The sequence below is a fragment of the Cyprinus carpio genome, chromosome B9, assembly GCF_018340385.1.
Source record: "Cyprinus carpio isolate SPL01 chromosome B9, ASM1834038v1, whole genome shotgun sequence".
Classification (NCBI taxonomy): Eukaryota; Metazoa; Chordata; class Actinopteri; order Cypriniformes; family Cyprinidae; genus Cyprinus; species Cyprinus carpio.
The window spans coordinates 7,995,708-8,012,772 of NC_056605.1; the positions used below are offsets into that span (position 1 = coordinate 7,995,708).

Here is a 17,065-nt window from a genome sequence, read left to right on the forward strand (position 1 = left end):
TCTATTTATCATGTGGAAACTGTCACCAGTGGTTCAAAGGGTTCATATTTTCCTTCATCCTTCAGATGAATTGTTGGGTTTGGGAACAGAGGATCCTGTAAAAATATAATAAAACACTTAATACATTACATTAATACACATCTCTAAATACATTTTACAGTTTTCATTGTTTAAACACAAGTTAGTATGATGAAACATAACATTATAACACAAATGTAATGAAAACAGGCGGCTATTTTGTTAGCTGAACTATACAGCAATTCACAAGGTCACGTGTATATATAATAGAGAGAATAAGCATATCTGGCCTGCTGTCGTCTGGGAATAGAGGTGAGAAATGCGGCGATATAGTGAATCAGAAGTCAGCTGCAGTGTTTGGATACTCTGAAATCAGATGAGCAGAATGTGTCTACAGATTTGTCAATGGGGAATATGTTAACAACTAAAGCACGCTACTGTAGCTAAACTAACATTAATTAATAAACATGTACATTGTACTAAAAGCTAACTTTTAAAATGTACGTAGCAGTTGCTAAGTAAGTTACCAGTTAACGTAGCAGTTTACCAAAATATCTAGACTAATTTTACTACATAAACCCACTCAAATGTATCCATTATAACACTTAACATTAAGTTTTGGTAAAAAGCTATATTTATAAATGGCTTATTTAAAATGTTTCTGTAAATTCTTCCTTACTTTCTTCTGATGAAGGCCGCTGAAGCGGGAACAAACGGCTCGAAACACTGGGTTAGAGTTTGAAAGAAATTATACAACATTGTAGAATTTGTAATGTTATGTTCGGATAAACATGTTATTTAAAAGGTTTTATGTATTTATACTAACCTTCGTCAGATGTAAATCTCTCAGAAAATCAGCGCGCGCAACAGCAAAGCACTTGAAGCGGGAATAAACAGCTCAAACAAAGTTATGCTAGAAATACAGATTAAAAATATTACAAATTCAAACAACTTTTAATGTTATGTTCTTGTAAACATGTTTTTTTTTCAAAATGGTTTTATATATTCACACTTACCTTCATCTGAGTTTAATCTCTCAGAAATTACCGGACGCTGTCAGCCAGTAGCCCCTCAGAACACAAGCTCTCCTGTCAGCACGCCAGCGCAAATTCAAACAACAGCTACGGCGGGAGGGATAAGGACAGTGAGTCGATTCCAAAAAGATTCGATTCACGGGCATCAAGAATTGCGAGTCTCGTGTGAATCAGCTCTAAATGCGAGGCCTGGAATGTCAGTGCTTGATATATTACTGTTCATTACCTCTATTACCAAACCCCGAGATACAGCATTACCGCGAATAGTGTGGATTTTATTTCATTAATCTCACTCAAATTTTGCGATTCTGTTCAAAAGACTCGTTTAGATTCATTCAGTTCGGATCAATTTAAACTAGCCTACAGATTTAAAATGACTGGAGGATTAATTTTTAACTAAAACACCCCGAAAAAACATGACAGTACTTGCTCCCTTAATTACGACATTAACCATGGTAGGCTACAAATAAAACCAAAAAAACATGATTATTGTACTCACATGGTAATCATAAATTAACCATGGTACACTCCATAGTTTAATGTGGTAGCCTATTTGTAGTAAAACTGTCGTTATACAAATGGCAGTCAATCTGCCAAAAAACATAGTACTGTATATACACTTTTATAGGGCTGCTGTACTGGAAATCTCTGAACACGTCTAGTGTGTGCAATCAGAAATATCCTGTATCCGGAAATCTCTGTGCATCTCAAGTGTATGGTTGTGTACAGGACTCCGCACACTTGCCTGGGAAATTTTTGACACGGGTCGTACACCTTAAGTTTCACTGAAAATTCCCATGTCAGATTCATCCCGGAAATTCCTCTTTTCACGCAGTGCAGTTAAACATCAAATTTTAATTTTTGGGTGAACTATTCCTTTAATGCAATACAATGAATCACAACGTCTCTCCCCGTGACTTAAATTATTGGCAGTTTAGCATTTAGTAAGTTATTTACACCAAAACAAAGATTACATCTCCTTTCATGTCCGAAAACATTATTTTTGTCTTACATTGCATAATAAATCCAGACAAGCTCAGAACTTACTCATTTTTCATCAGTTTACTTTCATGAAATGTAATGGGTGCAAAGTATTGTGGATGACTGAAGATTGTGGTGGTTCATCCCATGCATCTTTCAAATTCAGCTGAATGAAGGATGTGAAACAAAGGCTGCCTTCCAAGGATCCTTCTGATTGAGATGGCCTTCAGAGACGTTTGATGACGAGGCAGCCAAAATATGTAGCCTTCGTAGGATGCAGCCTTCCGTTTGAGAAGCACCTATCGACAAACAATCAATCTGCCCACCTGGTCAGAAATCAATCACAACATTCAACTGTAAGGTTTTTTGGGAGAGATGTATTCTAAATGTAACCAATAAAGTCACTTTTCTGTGAGGATTATCAATAAAATTAATTAAGTTTACCAATAAAAAAAAAAAAGCCTGTGTACTCAGTGGCCCAGTAGCTGTCTGGTTTAGGGGTGGGTTTAGTTTCGAAACGACCAATTTGTGTCTGGTCAGTAATACTCCCAGATATGTCCAAAAATCTGAGGTGTGTAGGCTACAGGAGATTACTGGTCCGTATACAGCCCTTTTCATGCAGTGATGCCCATTCAAACAAGTGGATTTTGAATGCAGCTTCTAAAAGACAAAAAATAGCCAAATATTTATTTGATACAATCACACTGGCGTGATTAGAATGTGCAGTGCGGCACAGCATCAGCTGCTAAATTCACATCTGCACTGGCGTTGTGGCTGGTGCTGAGCCAGAAACACATGTTTTTACAGCATAACCATTTTATGGCTGATGTGTTTTAATCAATAAGATAATATTTAATAAACCACAAACTATGATCATTTTAAAAGCCCCGATATACTTCAAACAAAGTTCGTTTTCGTTCTTCGTTTCGGGACAAAAAGAAGTTCGAAAAGGCTGAGCGACAGTATACTGTTAACAAACTTTCAACACCCCCGGGCTGCTGGAGGCGGGGTGTAGATTAATGTAAACATGTGTCATGATGCTCGCGTGTATCTCCTAAACAAAACAACAATGAAATGAAGAAGTGTAGGCAATCTAGGTGTGAGACGGGGCCCAATGGTCAGAATATTATAAAAAAAATAACAATTATCAGCAACAAATAATAAACAATCATCATTTCAACAAAAAAAAACAACAATCCATAATCAGTGTTCATTTATTTTATTAAACTGGATAAATTGTTTTGAAATACTGTCTCTACATCTTTAAAGTCTGTCCGCGAGTGATCGTACAGGTGCGGATATATTTGTGAAGCTCAGCTATTCGACACTCCAGTGTATTCAGGAGATGTTGCTCCCCTTAATGACCTCCGCAGAATGAGGAATGAACCGAGAAAAAAAAAATCACACGTCAAAGAAGGTGGAGTTTCAGAACACACCCACCGGTTGCGTAACCGCCATGGACCAATAGAAACTCAAAGGTGTTTAGGAGCCAAAACGAACTCCCCCAGAAAGTTCACTTTGGCCAGCCTTTTCGAACTGCCAAAACGAACTTTGTTTTGGCCTGATTTTGTTCGAAATGATGTCATATCAGTTCGTTCTTCGATTTCGTTTGAAGTATATCGGGGCCTTAAGGTATATACCAAGGGGAAACTCTTATTTATATTTGTTAAACGCAAGTAAAACATATCCTTTTTTAAGATTTTGTAAAAGATCAAAGTTTAATATAGGTGATTGTATTTTACTATATATATATATATATATATATATATAATATTTTTTTTTTTACAATGTGGGTTCATCAGTCTTATTCGTTCTATTCATAAAACTTTTGTTTAATATAAGTCAGCGACTATGTCATCGTAGCATTTGTGGTGATTTCTGTGATCGTGGCTCCTAATCAGTGGTCCTATGTCATACAGTAAGAGAGTTTCAAAGATGGCCATTGTCACAGTCTTGCGACCACTGCCTATGATAATTTTCTGGCAGTGTCAGAAATTCAGCATGTTCATCGCACAGTGTGTTTGCAGTAACGACCCACATTTACTGACCAACCAGTAAAAATGTGACATGAACTGCTTATCTCAAGCTCTTACTTCTTCCACTTTCGCCGCTCCCACTTTTTTTCAGCACACATAAATACTACAACTGTTAAAATGTGATTCATTATGCTCTTTTTGTTTACCACTAACACATGCTAATGACATTTTATTCTTCTATAGAAACGTGCATCGTAGCCTGCGAGTCAATAGGTGTCATCATCGTACAGTCTACATGCATGTCGTACCCAAGTTTATTAGATTCATGACGACAGTGTGTCCAGCAATGATTCTTGTCAGCTTAGGCTAGGCTACTTTTTTCAGTGAATTAAGGAATAAACAAATTAATAAAATTTATTTTTATTTATTTTTTTGTTACAAACTGTTCATTATATATATTTTTAACACAGTTACAAATACACACCAAGGATATGTGTCTTGGCTGTAATTATTTCCCAGCCGATGGTCGGGCTAGTTTGTTTGGTGTGTTCCACTCGTGGGCTTTCATCGGGCTCACGTCGGCGGCAGTTTGCCCAATTCAACATGTTATAGACGGTTTCATCGTGTGCATGCACCTGGCCCTAAGTTAACTTCCGGTCTGTGTTTGTTTATCAGTCTGGCTATAGCGCTGTCTACAAACGCAGTTAAAGTTAAGGTGATGAATAGACTGAAGTTGGGCTCAGGTGTTTGTGCTGTGGGATGTGTTTCACATACATTTATTTATTTGTGGCACTCACAATATCAAAACTGACCGATTTTCCAAAAGGCTTCGTTGAATAAACATAAGCACGTAACGAGGTGTGGGTGTTTTTATATCACTGTATTTCTGAATTAAGACTATCTTTAGTTAGTCTATTAAATTTTTGATAGTCATTTTCATTTCATCTTGCATGTTATACACCTGATAAAGCAGTGTTTGTGAGCTCAGTGCTGCTTTGTGTACAGCAGTTACTGGGGAAAACTCTGTTTCTCCCACTTTAAAGCACCTCCTGCTGTCAGAGAATGAATTAGCATTTTCGGTAAGTCTTATTTACGCACAAACATATTTTGCTTGTTATCAAAAATAATCAACTCTAGAGGGACTACTTAGCTGTTGTCGACGTCGGGACAGTCTGCGGGAGTGAGAACTCTGATTGGATGTTCAGTTTAGCAAACAAGTCACTGCCCGAGAATTAAAGCAAAAGTGATGAAAACAAGCACGTAAATGAAGGCGGTACAGACAGAAGTCTGTTTAAATGTTACGTGATCTAATACGTGAATGTTTTCATAACAACATGAGCCACTTAAAATGATTAAAGTTATCAATGTTACTGATATTTAAAATGGTAAGCAAGCGCTGCTTTTTGTTTACGTTTCGTATATCTGCATTTATTGTTTCGGTTTCTCCTTTTGAATGACAAATATATAGGTTACAACGGAGCTAAAGGCCTGCCTTAAAGTGGAAATGAAGCAGTCAGTCAAGTTTACATTATTTAGGAAAATAACTTCCATTTTAATAAAAAAAAAAAAACTATATAACAAACATGATCAATGGGGAAGTCGTGGCCTAATGGTGCATTCCAGGCAGGTTTTTGAGCCTGTAAATCACGACTTCAATCCACGACTCATGACTTGTAGCGTTCCAGGCAAGTCACGCCAAACTTCCGGAGCGCAAAGAATTGTAGCTAGATTATAAAATTTATTGCAACGTTATATTGTCCTAAAGTCTATTTCTCACCGTGTACCACTTGCATATTATCCGTAGGGGCTGCCATTGTTGTTTTGCGGGCTATGTGACATCAGAGCTCGGAGCTGGGAGTACATAGAATCTAGTACGAGTTCACGGGTGGGAAGTCATTGGTTTGACTGCCGTTCTGGTGCACTTTCACGGGTATAAAGTTGGAAAAAATACAGGTTACGGGTTGCCTGGAACACGGCATAATGGTTAGAGAGTTGGACTCATAATAGGGTGCCGCCATCTTGCAGTACCACTGCGTGTGATGTCACGGGGTTAGTTCGCTCCGATGGCCAGTGAAGTAATATAAGCATTTCTTTACATTTTGAACACAAAAATTTTATTTTAACAAACAATTTGGTTTTCGCCATAATTTGGATGAATATTCAACATCAAACTGTCTTTGATCATGGTATCCCAAACATTGTTTTCATAATGTGAGGTGCAACGTGATGTAAAAAAAACAACGCTTCATACAATATCATTCATGTCGCATTTTATTATGTCAGACCATTAAGACATATGCATTACACTGACTGGTTCATCAGTTGTATGTAGCTGACCAGTGCTGCTTCCTCAAAGTTTATCATTCTCACATTTTTAAAGCCTTGTCAGTTTAAATATTTAAGTGTTTTAAGCCATTCATGCAAGAGACAGCATGGAATAGATTCCAGTGCTGTACTTACACACTGTGATAGACCTTTTCTGAAAGAGATTTAAATGCGTTACTCACGCATTGTGATCATTTCTGTTTGCACACACACAAAGCCACAGCTCGGATAGCACATGAGCAGGCTTCCAAATTGAGCTTTCTTTCGCACCTTCATCAGCAAATGCACACAAAGCACGTCGGAATGACAGTCTTGGGGATTATCCACGTAAACGAGTAGTTTCCGATCCGCACTTTACCCCAAACCAGCAGGTTCACAACTTCTTCAACCCCTAATACTGCTCTGTCCCATCACCGTATCAGCTCAAATGCATAGGCAATTGCACTTATTATGGACTTAACAGTGCTTTAAAGGTCATCTTCCTCCATTTCAAAACAAGCGTGTGTTCAAAATGTAAAGAAATGCTTATATTACTTCACTGGCCATCTGAGCGAACCAACCCAGTGATGTCACATGTGGTGGTACTGCAAGATGGTGGTGCCCTTGCTCCCAAAGCTATTACAAAACAACTTTTTTTCTTTAAAATGGTTACATTAATCATGTTTGTTATATATTTTTTAATCAAAGTGGAAATCACTTTACTAAATAATGTTAACTTATCTGACTGCTTCACTTCCACTTTAAGAAAAAATTTGCTATTCACTGCGTCTAAAATGTAGGGCCTATAATTGCAGAAAATAAAAAAAAAAAAAAAAAAAAAATAATATATATATATATATATACATATATATATATATATATATATATATATATACATATATATATATATATACACGTTGTATTGAACATTAATGGAGCAACATATTTCGTGTGAAAAAATCATTCAAGTTCTTTATTTTGTTTAAAAATCTTATAAATGTATGAGGTGGCAAGGGTACGGAAGAGGATTAGGGCCAAGCATTAATAAAAAAATAAAACCATCTCGAGATTAAACTCATTAAATTTCGAGAAAAAAAGTCGAAATACAATCTTGAGAATAAACTCATTAAATATCGAGAATAAAGTCGTTGTGTTTCGAGAAAAAAAACTCGTTAAATTTCGAGAAAAAAAGTCGAAAGACAATCTTGAGAATAAACTCATTAAATTTCGAGAATAAAGTCGTTGTGTTTCGAGAAAAAAAGTCGAAATGAAATGTAGAGAATAACGCATTCGTGTTCATTGCATAGCCTACTGATAGAGGACATGGCAGAGTTGGATCACTTAGTCAAGCTATATTTTAGACTTTCATTCAGTAACAAAGAAATACAACTTTAGCTAATTATGACACAATAATAATTAGCACACGAACTTTAAAGAGAATTTGCAAGCGGCTAGGTCTTTTTAGAAGAAAAAAATCAGTCCAATTTGCGCGATGTAGGCTACTCGCTTTTGTCCAACATGAAAGGTTATCGCTGGCTTCACCCAAATGCACTCTGGCACTTGGACAGCTATGATAAATTAAAACCGTACGGCATTGCCATTAATGGCGTGTAATGTAATGAGTTTATTCTCAAGATCGTATTTCGACTTTTTTTTCTTGAAATTTAACGAGTTTTTTTTCTCGAAACACAACGAGTTTATTCTCGATATTTAATGCGTTTATTCTCAAGATTGTATTTCGACTTTTTTTCTCGAAATTTAATGAGTTTAATCTCGAAACACAACGACTTTATTCTCGATATTTAATGAGTTTATTCTCAAGATTGTATTTCGACTTTTTTTCTCGAAATTTAATGAGTTTAATCTCGCAATATAATGACTTTAATCTCGAGATGGTTTTATTTTTTTTATTATTGCTTGGCCCTAATCCTCTTCCGTACAAGGGGGGCCAAAAGGCTCACCAGCATGGGGTAAAAGGCCCATGGAATTGGTACAAATACTTCAGTTAAAATAATGTTTTTTTTTAAGTAATGTCTAAGTTAATACTTGTTCAAAACAATCACTTTAGCAAAGTTTGTACTATTTTCTGCTTATTTTGAAAAATAAAATAATTCATTTTTGTTCAATAAATATACTGTCATTAAATATGGTAATTAAAAAATATAGTTTAAAATACAGAAACAAAATCATTTGAATAAGTAAAGATTCTGAAAGTATTGAAGGAGATCCAATTATAATTGAATACATATTTACAGTAGTAACAACAAATTATATTTTATTATTTGATATGATTAATATCATGTTTTTTTTTTTAATATGATGCTTCATTCTAAACATGGTGATTATCTCTAATATGGACACCCAACAAAATATATGATATTTACCATCTGAATCTAACCATTTCATGTCAACAAAAGGAAAAGTCAGCCATCTATTAATTATCATGTTAATTACTGTGCGCCTTTAGCCCCAACAGCAGGGGCGCTTTTTACCTCAAATACCATACTTTTACATATTCTTTCATTATTTATTCATATTCCGTTGCTTTAATTATCTTAAACAAAACTGAAAATCATAAAGAAGACCTTCGTCTCAAAATACAGTATATGCATTGATTTTAGCGATTCTCATTTGCTACTTAAATCAACAACACCTGTGTTCAGGTTTGACTGTAGTACAATTAATGCAAAAACTGGAATTTAAAAAAAAAATCTTTGAGAATGTCAAAATATATATCTAAATCCACAACTTAATAAATGTTAGGCTAATGTTAATCTTAATCTTTTTGTCTAAAAACAACTAGAGAATGTTTAAGCCTTTTATATAGAGCTATATAGGAATCTAGTTGCTAAACCATGGAATTGCAGATGTTTTTCTTTCTTTACTCCCACCAGATGGCACTGATCTGCCTTCAAAAATTGGATTTTAAAGACATTGTCTGTATTTTAACATAAAATACTGCCATAATTGAAACGTGATATAAAAATCTTATAATTTTTTTCAGTGGGAACGAGTTTATCAAAATTACTGCATAAATATTAATTAGTAACAAGAAATTCTATCAAAATAAAAAATACAAATATTATGGAACAAAATATATTACATTGATTATACTGAGAGAAAAAAAAAAAGTTAATTCCAGGTGTTCGGTTACTTTTGACCATGAACAACACAAGTGTGACTCCCAAATTTTTTTATTTATTTTTTACTACCAAATGAACAATACCAGAGAGTTAAGGTTACAGTAGTTCTTGACACGTGCGTGCCTTAATTCATTAGTAGTTCATATTAAAGGGGTCCTATTATGCTCTTTTACAAAGTCTTGATTTTGTTTTGGGGGTGTACTAGAACAGGCTCTCATACTAGGTTGTTCAAAAAACACATTATTTTTCACATATTTTACATTATTACAACACCTCTCTCCCCAGTCTGTCATAAACAGCTCGAATAGTTCCTGTATCAAATGAAGGCCCGCCTTCTGAAATACGAAATGCGCTGTGATTGGTTATCTGGGCCAGTCTGTGTTGTGATTGGTTATCTGGGCCAGTGTGTGTTATAATTTGTTAGCTGGGCCAGTCTGTGTTGTGATTGGTTAACTGTGCCAGTGTGTGTTGTGATTGGCAGCACTCGGCACCTGGTCGGGAATTTTCATGCCCCTTACCATAGCCACCTGTGAGCTTCAGTGTAAATATTGTGTCAAAATCAAATCAATTTGAGTGTGATTTAAACCCGGATGATTGTAACCGCTCTAAGTTTGTCTGCCTTGGGAAGACTAGTGCTTCTGCGACATAGTGATAACACTCGTTGCCTTCTCTAGTGCAGCTCAACCAGGTCTCTTCCCATTCGTCGATCTTTGTGATATCACAAATCCTGGAAAATATGCATTGTCGTCCAAACAAATAGTTCATTGTAGTTTTTGAAAAGTGATTTCTCTTAAATAAAATATCTCCTTTTGAAGTGGACTTTGAGCTTTGTAACTTTGGAGATATTTTTATGCTCAAACAGCAACATTACAGACTAACTAAAGTTGAAAAAGTGAAATAGCATAATAGGACCCCTTTAAAGTTACATTTAATATTTGTATTAGTATGATTATTCATGTACTGTTATTGTAAAGAGTTAGCCTAATAATAAATTACATCATATTTGTCCATATACTGAGTTGTATCTCTCAAAGTACTGACTGTTGTGAGTCTGAATCCTTCCTCTGACTGGTGCCTGGGACTAGAGTGAAGTGAGAAATTAAATAATTATTTACTGAATTAAGGAAATACTGGATAATATACTACTTAAATGCTTTTTATGTGAAAAGAAAAAGAAAAACTCACAAAGTCCTGTCCTGCTTCTCTCTGACTTGAATCTTTGCTGTTTTTCCATCTCCTGTAAACACATAGTCACACGTCACATGTGTTGTTCTCTTATTTGGTTTAAGGCCACAACAAATACTACTGAGATGCTTTGCACAACTCTGCTCATCATATTTGTTATCTCTTAAATTAAAGAAATAAAACAAGGGGAAGAAATACATGCATACTGATGAAATTGTTATAAATATTTACTAGCATTTATGAAAAGACTAGAATCACTGTCACTACTTCACATATGAAATCTAGAGTCAATAAACAATCTCATCAGTTCATCATGTGTTAAAGTCTCTGACCTGTGAATGCAGATGCTGATGGTGATGATCAGACAGATCACAATGACTCCACAACATGAGATGATGATGATAATTATGTGCAGCGGCATTTCTTTGGGTGACTTTGGTCTGATCTGGTTTTCTGACAGATACCACAGTCAAACACACATCAGTCCACCAGTACTCCACTAGATACTAGTCACTGGCTGAAAACGCAATTATATTTCCTCTATAATAAATACACTTTATTTGAAAAAAGAAATTTAGTTAATGAAATCATGTGATAACCTGTTGTTGTTAATGTCCATCTTATTGCTGCTGGGTAACAGGTGTAGTTTCCTGCATCAGACGCTTGTATTTGATGTATTGTTAATTCTCTTGGAGCTGTGGAGTCGATGTGAATCCTGTTTGAGCTGAAGTTTCTCATTGTTCTGTTACTGTAATAGTCAAGACTAAAAATAAAAGAATTGTTCATTTTCCATATGAAATCCTCATCAAACTCGGTTTTGTTGCAGTGAAGTGTAACTGTTTCCCCCACAAACACTGTCTTGTTGATGTGCTGCTGAATCCTTTGCTCTTGATTAGATTTGGAATAATCTGATGAACAGACAGAAAATCACAATCACTGCTGGTTTACAGTAACTGCATCAGGCAGTAAAATGCATGTGACTACAAACATGCAAAAGTTCATGAGACACCTGTTTCTCTTGTCCTTATTCACCACTAACAGACACAAGGGGACCATACAACGCAAAATCAAACAAACATACCTGCATTGGTCAGTAAAGTAATCATCACACACAAATTCAGATGCAGGATCCTGGTTTGAAAAATCTCCATGGCAGAAGGTAGAAATGAACCTCTTACTCTTTCTTCAGCATTTCAAGTTTTTATGATTGAACTGAGAGAGTCAGCAGACAAAAACGAGGGGAAGTGGTTACGTGAGAGTGGGACACCACCAAGAACCACTGAGCTCCAGAGAACAACCTGATGATCAGAGTGTGAAACAGCTTAAGATATGATTTTAACAGCTGCCTTTTGACAACCTAAGAATATTCATGACTGTGTATTGTTTCTATTATATTTGAAATATACTACCGTTGACAAAAAAAAAAAAAAAAATCAACATCAAGATTGTATATTAAAATGTATAGATATTGATTTAAATATAAAATATAATATATTTAAGTCCTGTGACTGACCAACATTTCTTTTAAGTTTTTCCACCATTTTTAAATTAAAGTCATGTAAGTGTGAAAATGTTTTAAAATTACATACATTCCGAGTAATTTCTTAAATATGAGATCATGAAAGCTGTGCATAATAATACAAATAAATAAAATAAAATGTTTGAAATACTTTAGATTTAGAGTTTAGCATATTACACCAGCATGCAGACGAGACCGACTATATAGATATATATATATATATATATATATATATATATATATATATATATATATATATATATATATATTATATATAAGAATAATTATTTATTGCTATATTTTTGGTAAAGAAAGACATTGGTTTTGTGTTAGAGGTCTTGTATAAATGATCTTGCAAAGTAGCACCTATAGCTCTGAACATGTATGCCAGGACTTTACAGTGTAAATTCCCCCAAAATATATGCACTATTAATTCCAGTTCATTAATAAATTTGGTGACAAGGCTAATATTTTCTTAAAAATTTACTCACTGAGCTCGGTAATGTGCACTAAAATGGCCTCTTTGATGAGTTGTGAGACAAGCCTCATGACCCACTCACTTCCTGTATTCTAGGACCTCTGTACTGGAGAAACATTTTGCAGACCAATGCTAACACACAAGAAACTGTCTATTTTTAGGCTTATTTTGCAAAAGCTCTCATTTTAAATGATGTAAGCACCTTTGAATTCATTATAACTGAACTACACCCTCATAATAAGGACTGTTCACCATTTTGACTGAACAACTTCTGCTGATGCACTGATGCAAAACACCTCTACACCATATTACTGTGCAGCTCCCATAGTTATGTATTCTGTTTAGCAACATAGTATCATGGGCTGTGTTGTCCAGTGGAAGAGAATAATTTGAGTTTACATAGTAATATAACATTTAAATGAAAATGAAAAAAATTTAAATAAATAAATGAAAATAGCAAAAAAGTACTTATGTTTAACAACACCCCTTTAGCTGTGACTACATGTGTGTAGGGAACTGATGCAATGTGGTGAATAAATTCCACTGGTCAAAGTTCCTGAAAGAAAACGTGCACAGATCTTTGTTTAGGGTTTCCACCTGGTTTTAGCGTCATAGAAGAAGTAGACCTGAAGCAGACAGACCAAAATCCACCATAACATTAGATGCAGATATGGGCTTGTAACTGAATAGACATCTTGCTATTACTTCTCCTGACTTCGACTTGTTTTAGTTCAAGTCTATTTTAAAACAGAATGACATGTCATCATCAGTAAAGTAATAAGATGATTCAAAAGACCTTTGAATAACATATAATTTAACCAAACAACAATTTTTCATGTAATTTTACAACAATTTAAACTATTTACATTTTAACTTTTAGTATTCTGAGGTAGTGAACTTTTTGTCTTTATTAAAATGTTCAATGAAGCGTTTATACATCTCATTAAGGAGGATGAAGTGTAATTTCTTATAATTTACAATAATTGTTTGTTATTGTGATGTGACAATTACAATAATTACAATAATAGCTTGTTATTGTGATCTGCCCTAGGAGGTGATTATTTAAAACATTTTTAACATTGTAAAAAAAATAAGCTAAAAAACATGCAAGTAGCCAGACCTTTTACTAATGGCACACAGTGTGCAGCTTGTTCTGGTGAAGATCCGCCCACCTACACAGGAACAGTCTGTCTGATTGATATAAAAAGCGACCAATCATAGTTTGTTTTGTGTTTATACAGCTTAGGGGCAGGTTTATCATAAGCAGTTAATATCACAGTAATATAATGTCATGGAGCAGTAAAGCTGATCACTTCACAATCGGTTGCACACAAAACAACCAAAGAAATTAACAGAAACTTTGTGAAAATTTCTGTTCCTCCAAAAAGAATAAGGAATATTTCATGAACAGAAATAAAGCAGATTACAATGTTTTTCAGTAATTTCCTTATTCGCTAAGTGTCTCTAACACAACTGTGAATGTCTTTCAAAGATTTGATTTCACTAACCTGGCAAACTTTAGCAAATCCAGTGCATCAGCCCAGTGCCTTATGAACACAACTTAATTTCCAAGTTCGCCCAAACTTCTGTTAATGGCATAGAAGCCAGCCAACCAGATTGGAATGGACTAGCTTGTTTTAGACAGCATTTGGCAGATATGTGGCAGTCAGACCGTGGGTGGTCCATGGGCATGTAGTCTAAAACTGAAACTACACTTTGTGAGACCGTATGTTCATGAAGTAAATATTATCTAGAAGAGTGGAACAGCTGTCAAAAAAAATAAAAAAACACTTGAAAATTGTTGTTTGGAAAGTTGTCATGGCACAAATAAAAAGGCTGTCAACCTTGTTGGAAACTCAGAAGCGTAGACCAGGAGACTTTTGGGTAATCTTCTGCAGAATTCTTTATTGAGAACGCGCTGGATGGCGCTGCAGTCATCAAAAGTCTCACCAAAGCAGTGATATTTTGGAGTTTATATACATTTCAAGGGGGAGGGATACATAGAGTTGGAGACAATTTAAACAAAGCAAGCAAATGGAATCAGGAAAATTCCAGACACTGGCAACTTCCCAGCCTTGATCTCATCAGCATAACAGTGTCATTTAAATACAGAGGTCCCTGACAGTATCACCCATACCTTCACATTATCATAGAAACAAAGGCACAGCTGTGTCTTGATCTTAAGAAGCCAGATGGTCAGGAAGAGCAAACAATAGGTCAATGTCTCAGAAATCTGGGCTGTTTGACTTGATCATCTCAGAATGTCATCATCTTAAAGGGGGGCTACAATGGTGTTTCATGTATTCAGAGTTGTTCACAGTGTTAAAGAGATGGATTCTCATGCTTAACATGGCCAAAGTTTTAAAAAATAATTCAGACAATGGAGGAGAATTTCTGTGCCGAAAATCTGTGCTGAAAATCTTACAGGTACTTCCGGGTTGGTACAAGTTTCAGCTGTTTTTTTTTTTTTTGATTGTGGATTGAATGAGGAAGACAATGGTGGAACTCCTTATATGAGCATTTCTCTCGGAAAAGCGCACTCATGCACACGTCGACCAGAGGAGTGCAAGACTGCGCCCATCAACGCTCTTCATCGGCAAATCCTCAGCAGCGCTTCATAGGATTTGTTCAAGAATGTCTCTAAATAAGTGTGTTTTTGGATGTGAGGGAAGGTTTACCGTGTTCAGATTCCCAAAAAACCCAGCGTTACACGAACAGTGGATGCAGTTTGTTTTTCCGGGGCAGCAACGGAGTGTAGCAGTGTGTTCTCGTCATTTCAGTCAAGGCCTAGGTCGACGCTGGATTTTCACATGGTTTGCTATTAAATAATGGAGCGGACCCAGTGATGAAAGACCCAATTCATGTAAGTACAACTGCATCAGATTTCTGTCTTTTGTAGGAAATTCGCACATAAGTGAATATACTGTATGTTAATGGAAACAACACGAAACATCAGTATTATAGCTCCACCCACGGCACGCCTCCAGGAGCTCTGCTTTTTCCGGAGAGAATCGGAAAGCTGTATTTTTCTTTTATAAATATGATAAAACTAAAGACTATTTGGAGATATGAAGGATGCAGTACTACTCTATAGGTACTAAAGATTAACATGAGATTTGGTGAAACTGTGTATGTTATGTACCCTTTAACCTCAAAATGTAAAAACACAATGTACATACTATTACATTGGAACCTAGATTTAACATTTTATAAATTTGTAATCCTACAGTCCTCCCATTGAGAGTTCTAATAACTCTCACATAATACAAATTTAAACCTTCATAAGTCCATTCTATGGCCTATGTGTGTTAACATAAGCCCCATCTTGCAGTCATGTAACCTGAAAAGGCACATATCTTATTCTGTGTCTTGTCCTAGATTTACTTAGGTGTAATAGTTATTTTTAGAACCATAACTGTGGACACATATGACATGGATGGTAACATGTTGTGGAAACTTCATGATGACACAGAAAACCATGTAGCATAAGAGTGGAAGTCTTGAAGTCCATGGCGCCTGAATAGCTGTGAAGTCTGTTTTCTGTAGTCCATTTCCCACGTAGAGACGCCTGGTCCTCATGAAGCTTGTTCATGGATGTCTTAGGTGATGCTTTACACCAGGGTGCCGCATATGAAGGTGACATGGCATGCACACATACCTGCAACACAAAAAAACAAAGAAACAGCAGACCAGCAGTATTCATGCATAGACATTTTTAGACTTCTGTTGATCGTATAGTGGTTTTAAGTCTGGTGATCGTATAGTGTTTTTCTCAACCTAGTTTTAAGTAATTTGACACCTATGGACCAGTGAGGTGGGGATAAAACTACTGATAGGGAAAACCTATGAGGAAGTCTTCACCACAGGGTTGGCCCCCGAGGCCCGTTGCACTTTGGTTCTTCCTTGGGCTCCCCACTGGTCTGTGTGTGTCCTAATCTGTCCCTGTAGTTGGTGTGCAAACTTGACTGTACAACATCTCCATCCTCTAATGGAACATCAGTCATAACAAAACATCATAACCCAAAGAGAATAGGAGTGACTGGAGTGTGCTGTAATATAGCTTTGAAGGCTGAGAGTGTACTTAACGTTCTCTCAATGAAAGGAAGTGACAGTCACCTTCCTGTAGTTTTATTTTTCAAAGAATCTTTCATCTTTGTTATACATTACTGGGGTAGTTAAGCACTCACAGCCCTAACAGTTAACACCTGAGCAAGCTGCTTCAACAGTTAGGTGAAGTGGGGAGGGGCTGCTTCAGAGTGGTAAGTAGACTGAATAGGAGCTGAGTAAAGCTGTTCATTTCTCTTAATGTCTTCTTGCTATTCCTACACTTTTTCATCCAGTGTCCAGTTTTACCACAGTAATGACAACTGCGCTCCTTCTTAAGACGTCTACGTTTCTGTCGGTTCACTGTGTTGACATGAAAGGAT

At 35.9% G+C, this 17,065-nt stretch overlaps 1 protein-coding gene across 2 annotated transcripts; it reads right to left on the reverse strand.

The window, feature by feature from the left end:
• Window positions 1-10,277: 10,277 nt before the first annotated feature.
• On the reverse strand, window positions 10,278-12,010 carry LOC109097068. Of its 2 annotated transcripts, none has more exons than XR_006155512.1 (5): window positions 11,723-12,010; window positions 11,241-11,549; window positions 10,974-11,158; window positions 10,642-10,693; window positions 10,278-10,537 (listed from the first exon to the last, which is right to left on the reverse strand). XR_006155512.1 is itself a non-coding variant. In XM_019110751.2 (5 exons), exons 1-5 carry the CDS (start codon window positions 11,790-11,792, stop codon window positions 10,454-10,456), a joined length of 636 nt encoding a protein of 211 aa, XP_018966296.2. In that variant the 5' UTR covers window positions 11,793-11,999; the 3' UTR covers window positions 10,278-10,453. The 2 variants fall into 2 exon arrangements, 1 of the variants encoding a protein (XP_018966296.2); XM_019110751.2 differs by having other exon boundaries at window positions 10,974-11,094; window positions 11,723-11,999.
• Between the last annotated feature and the right edge of the window lie 5,055 nt (window positions 12,011-17,065).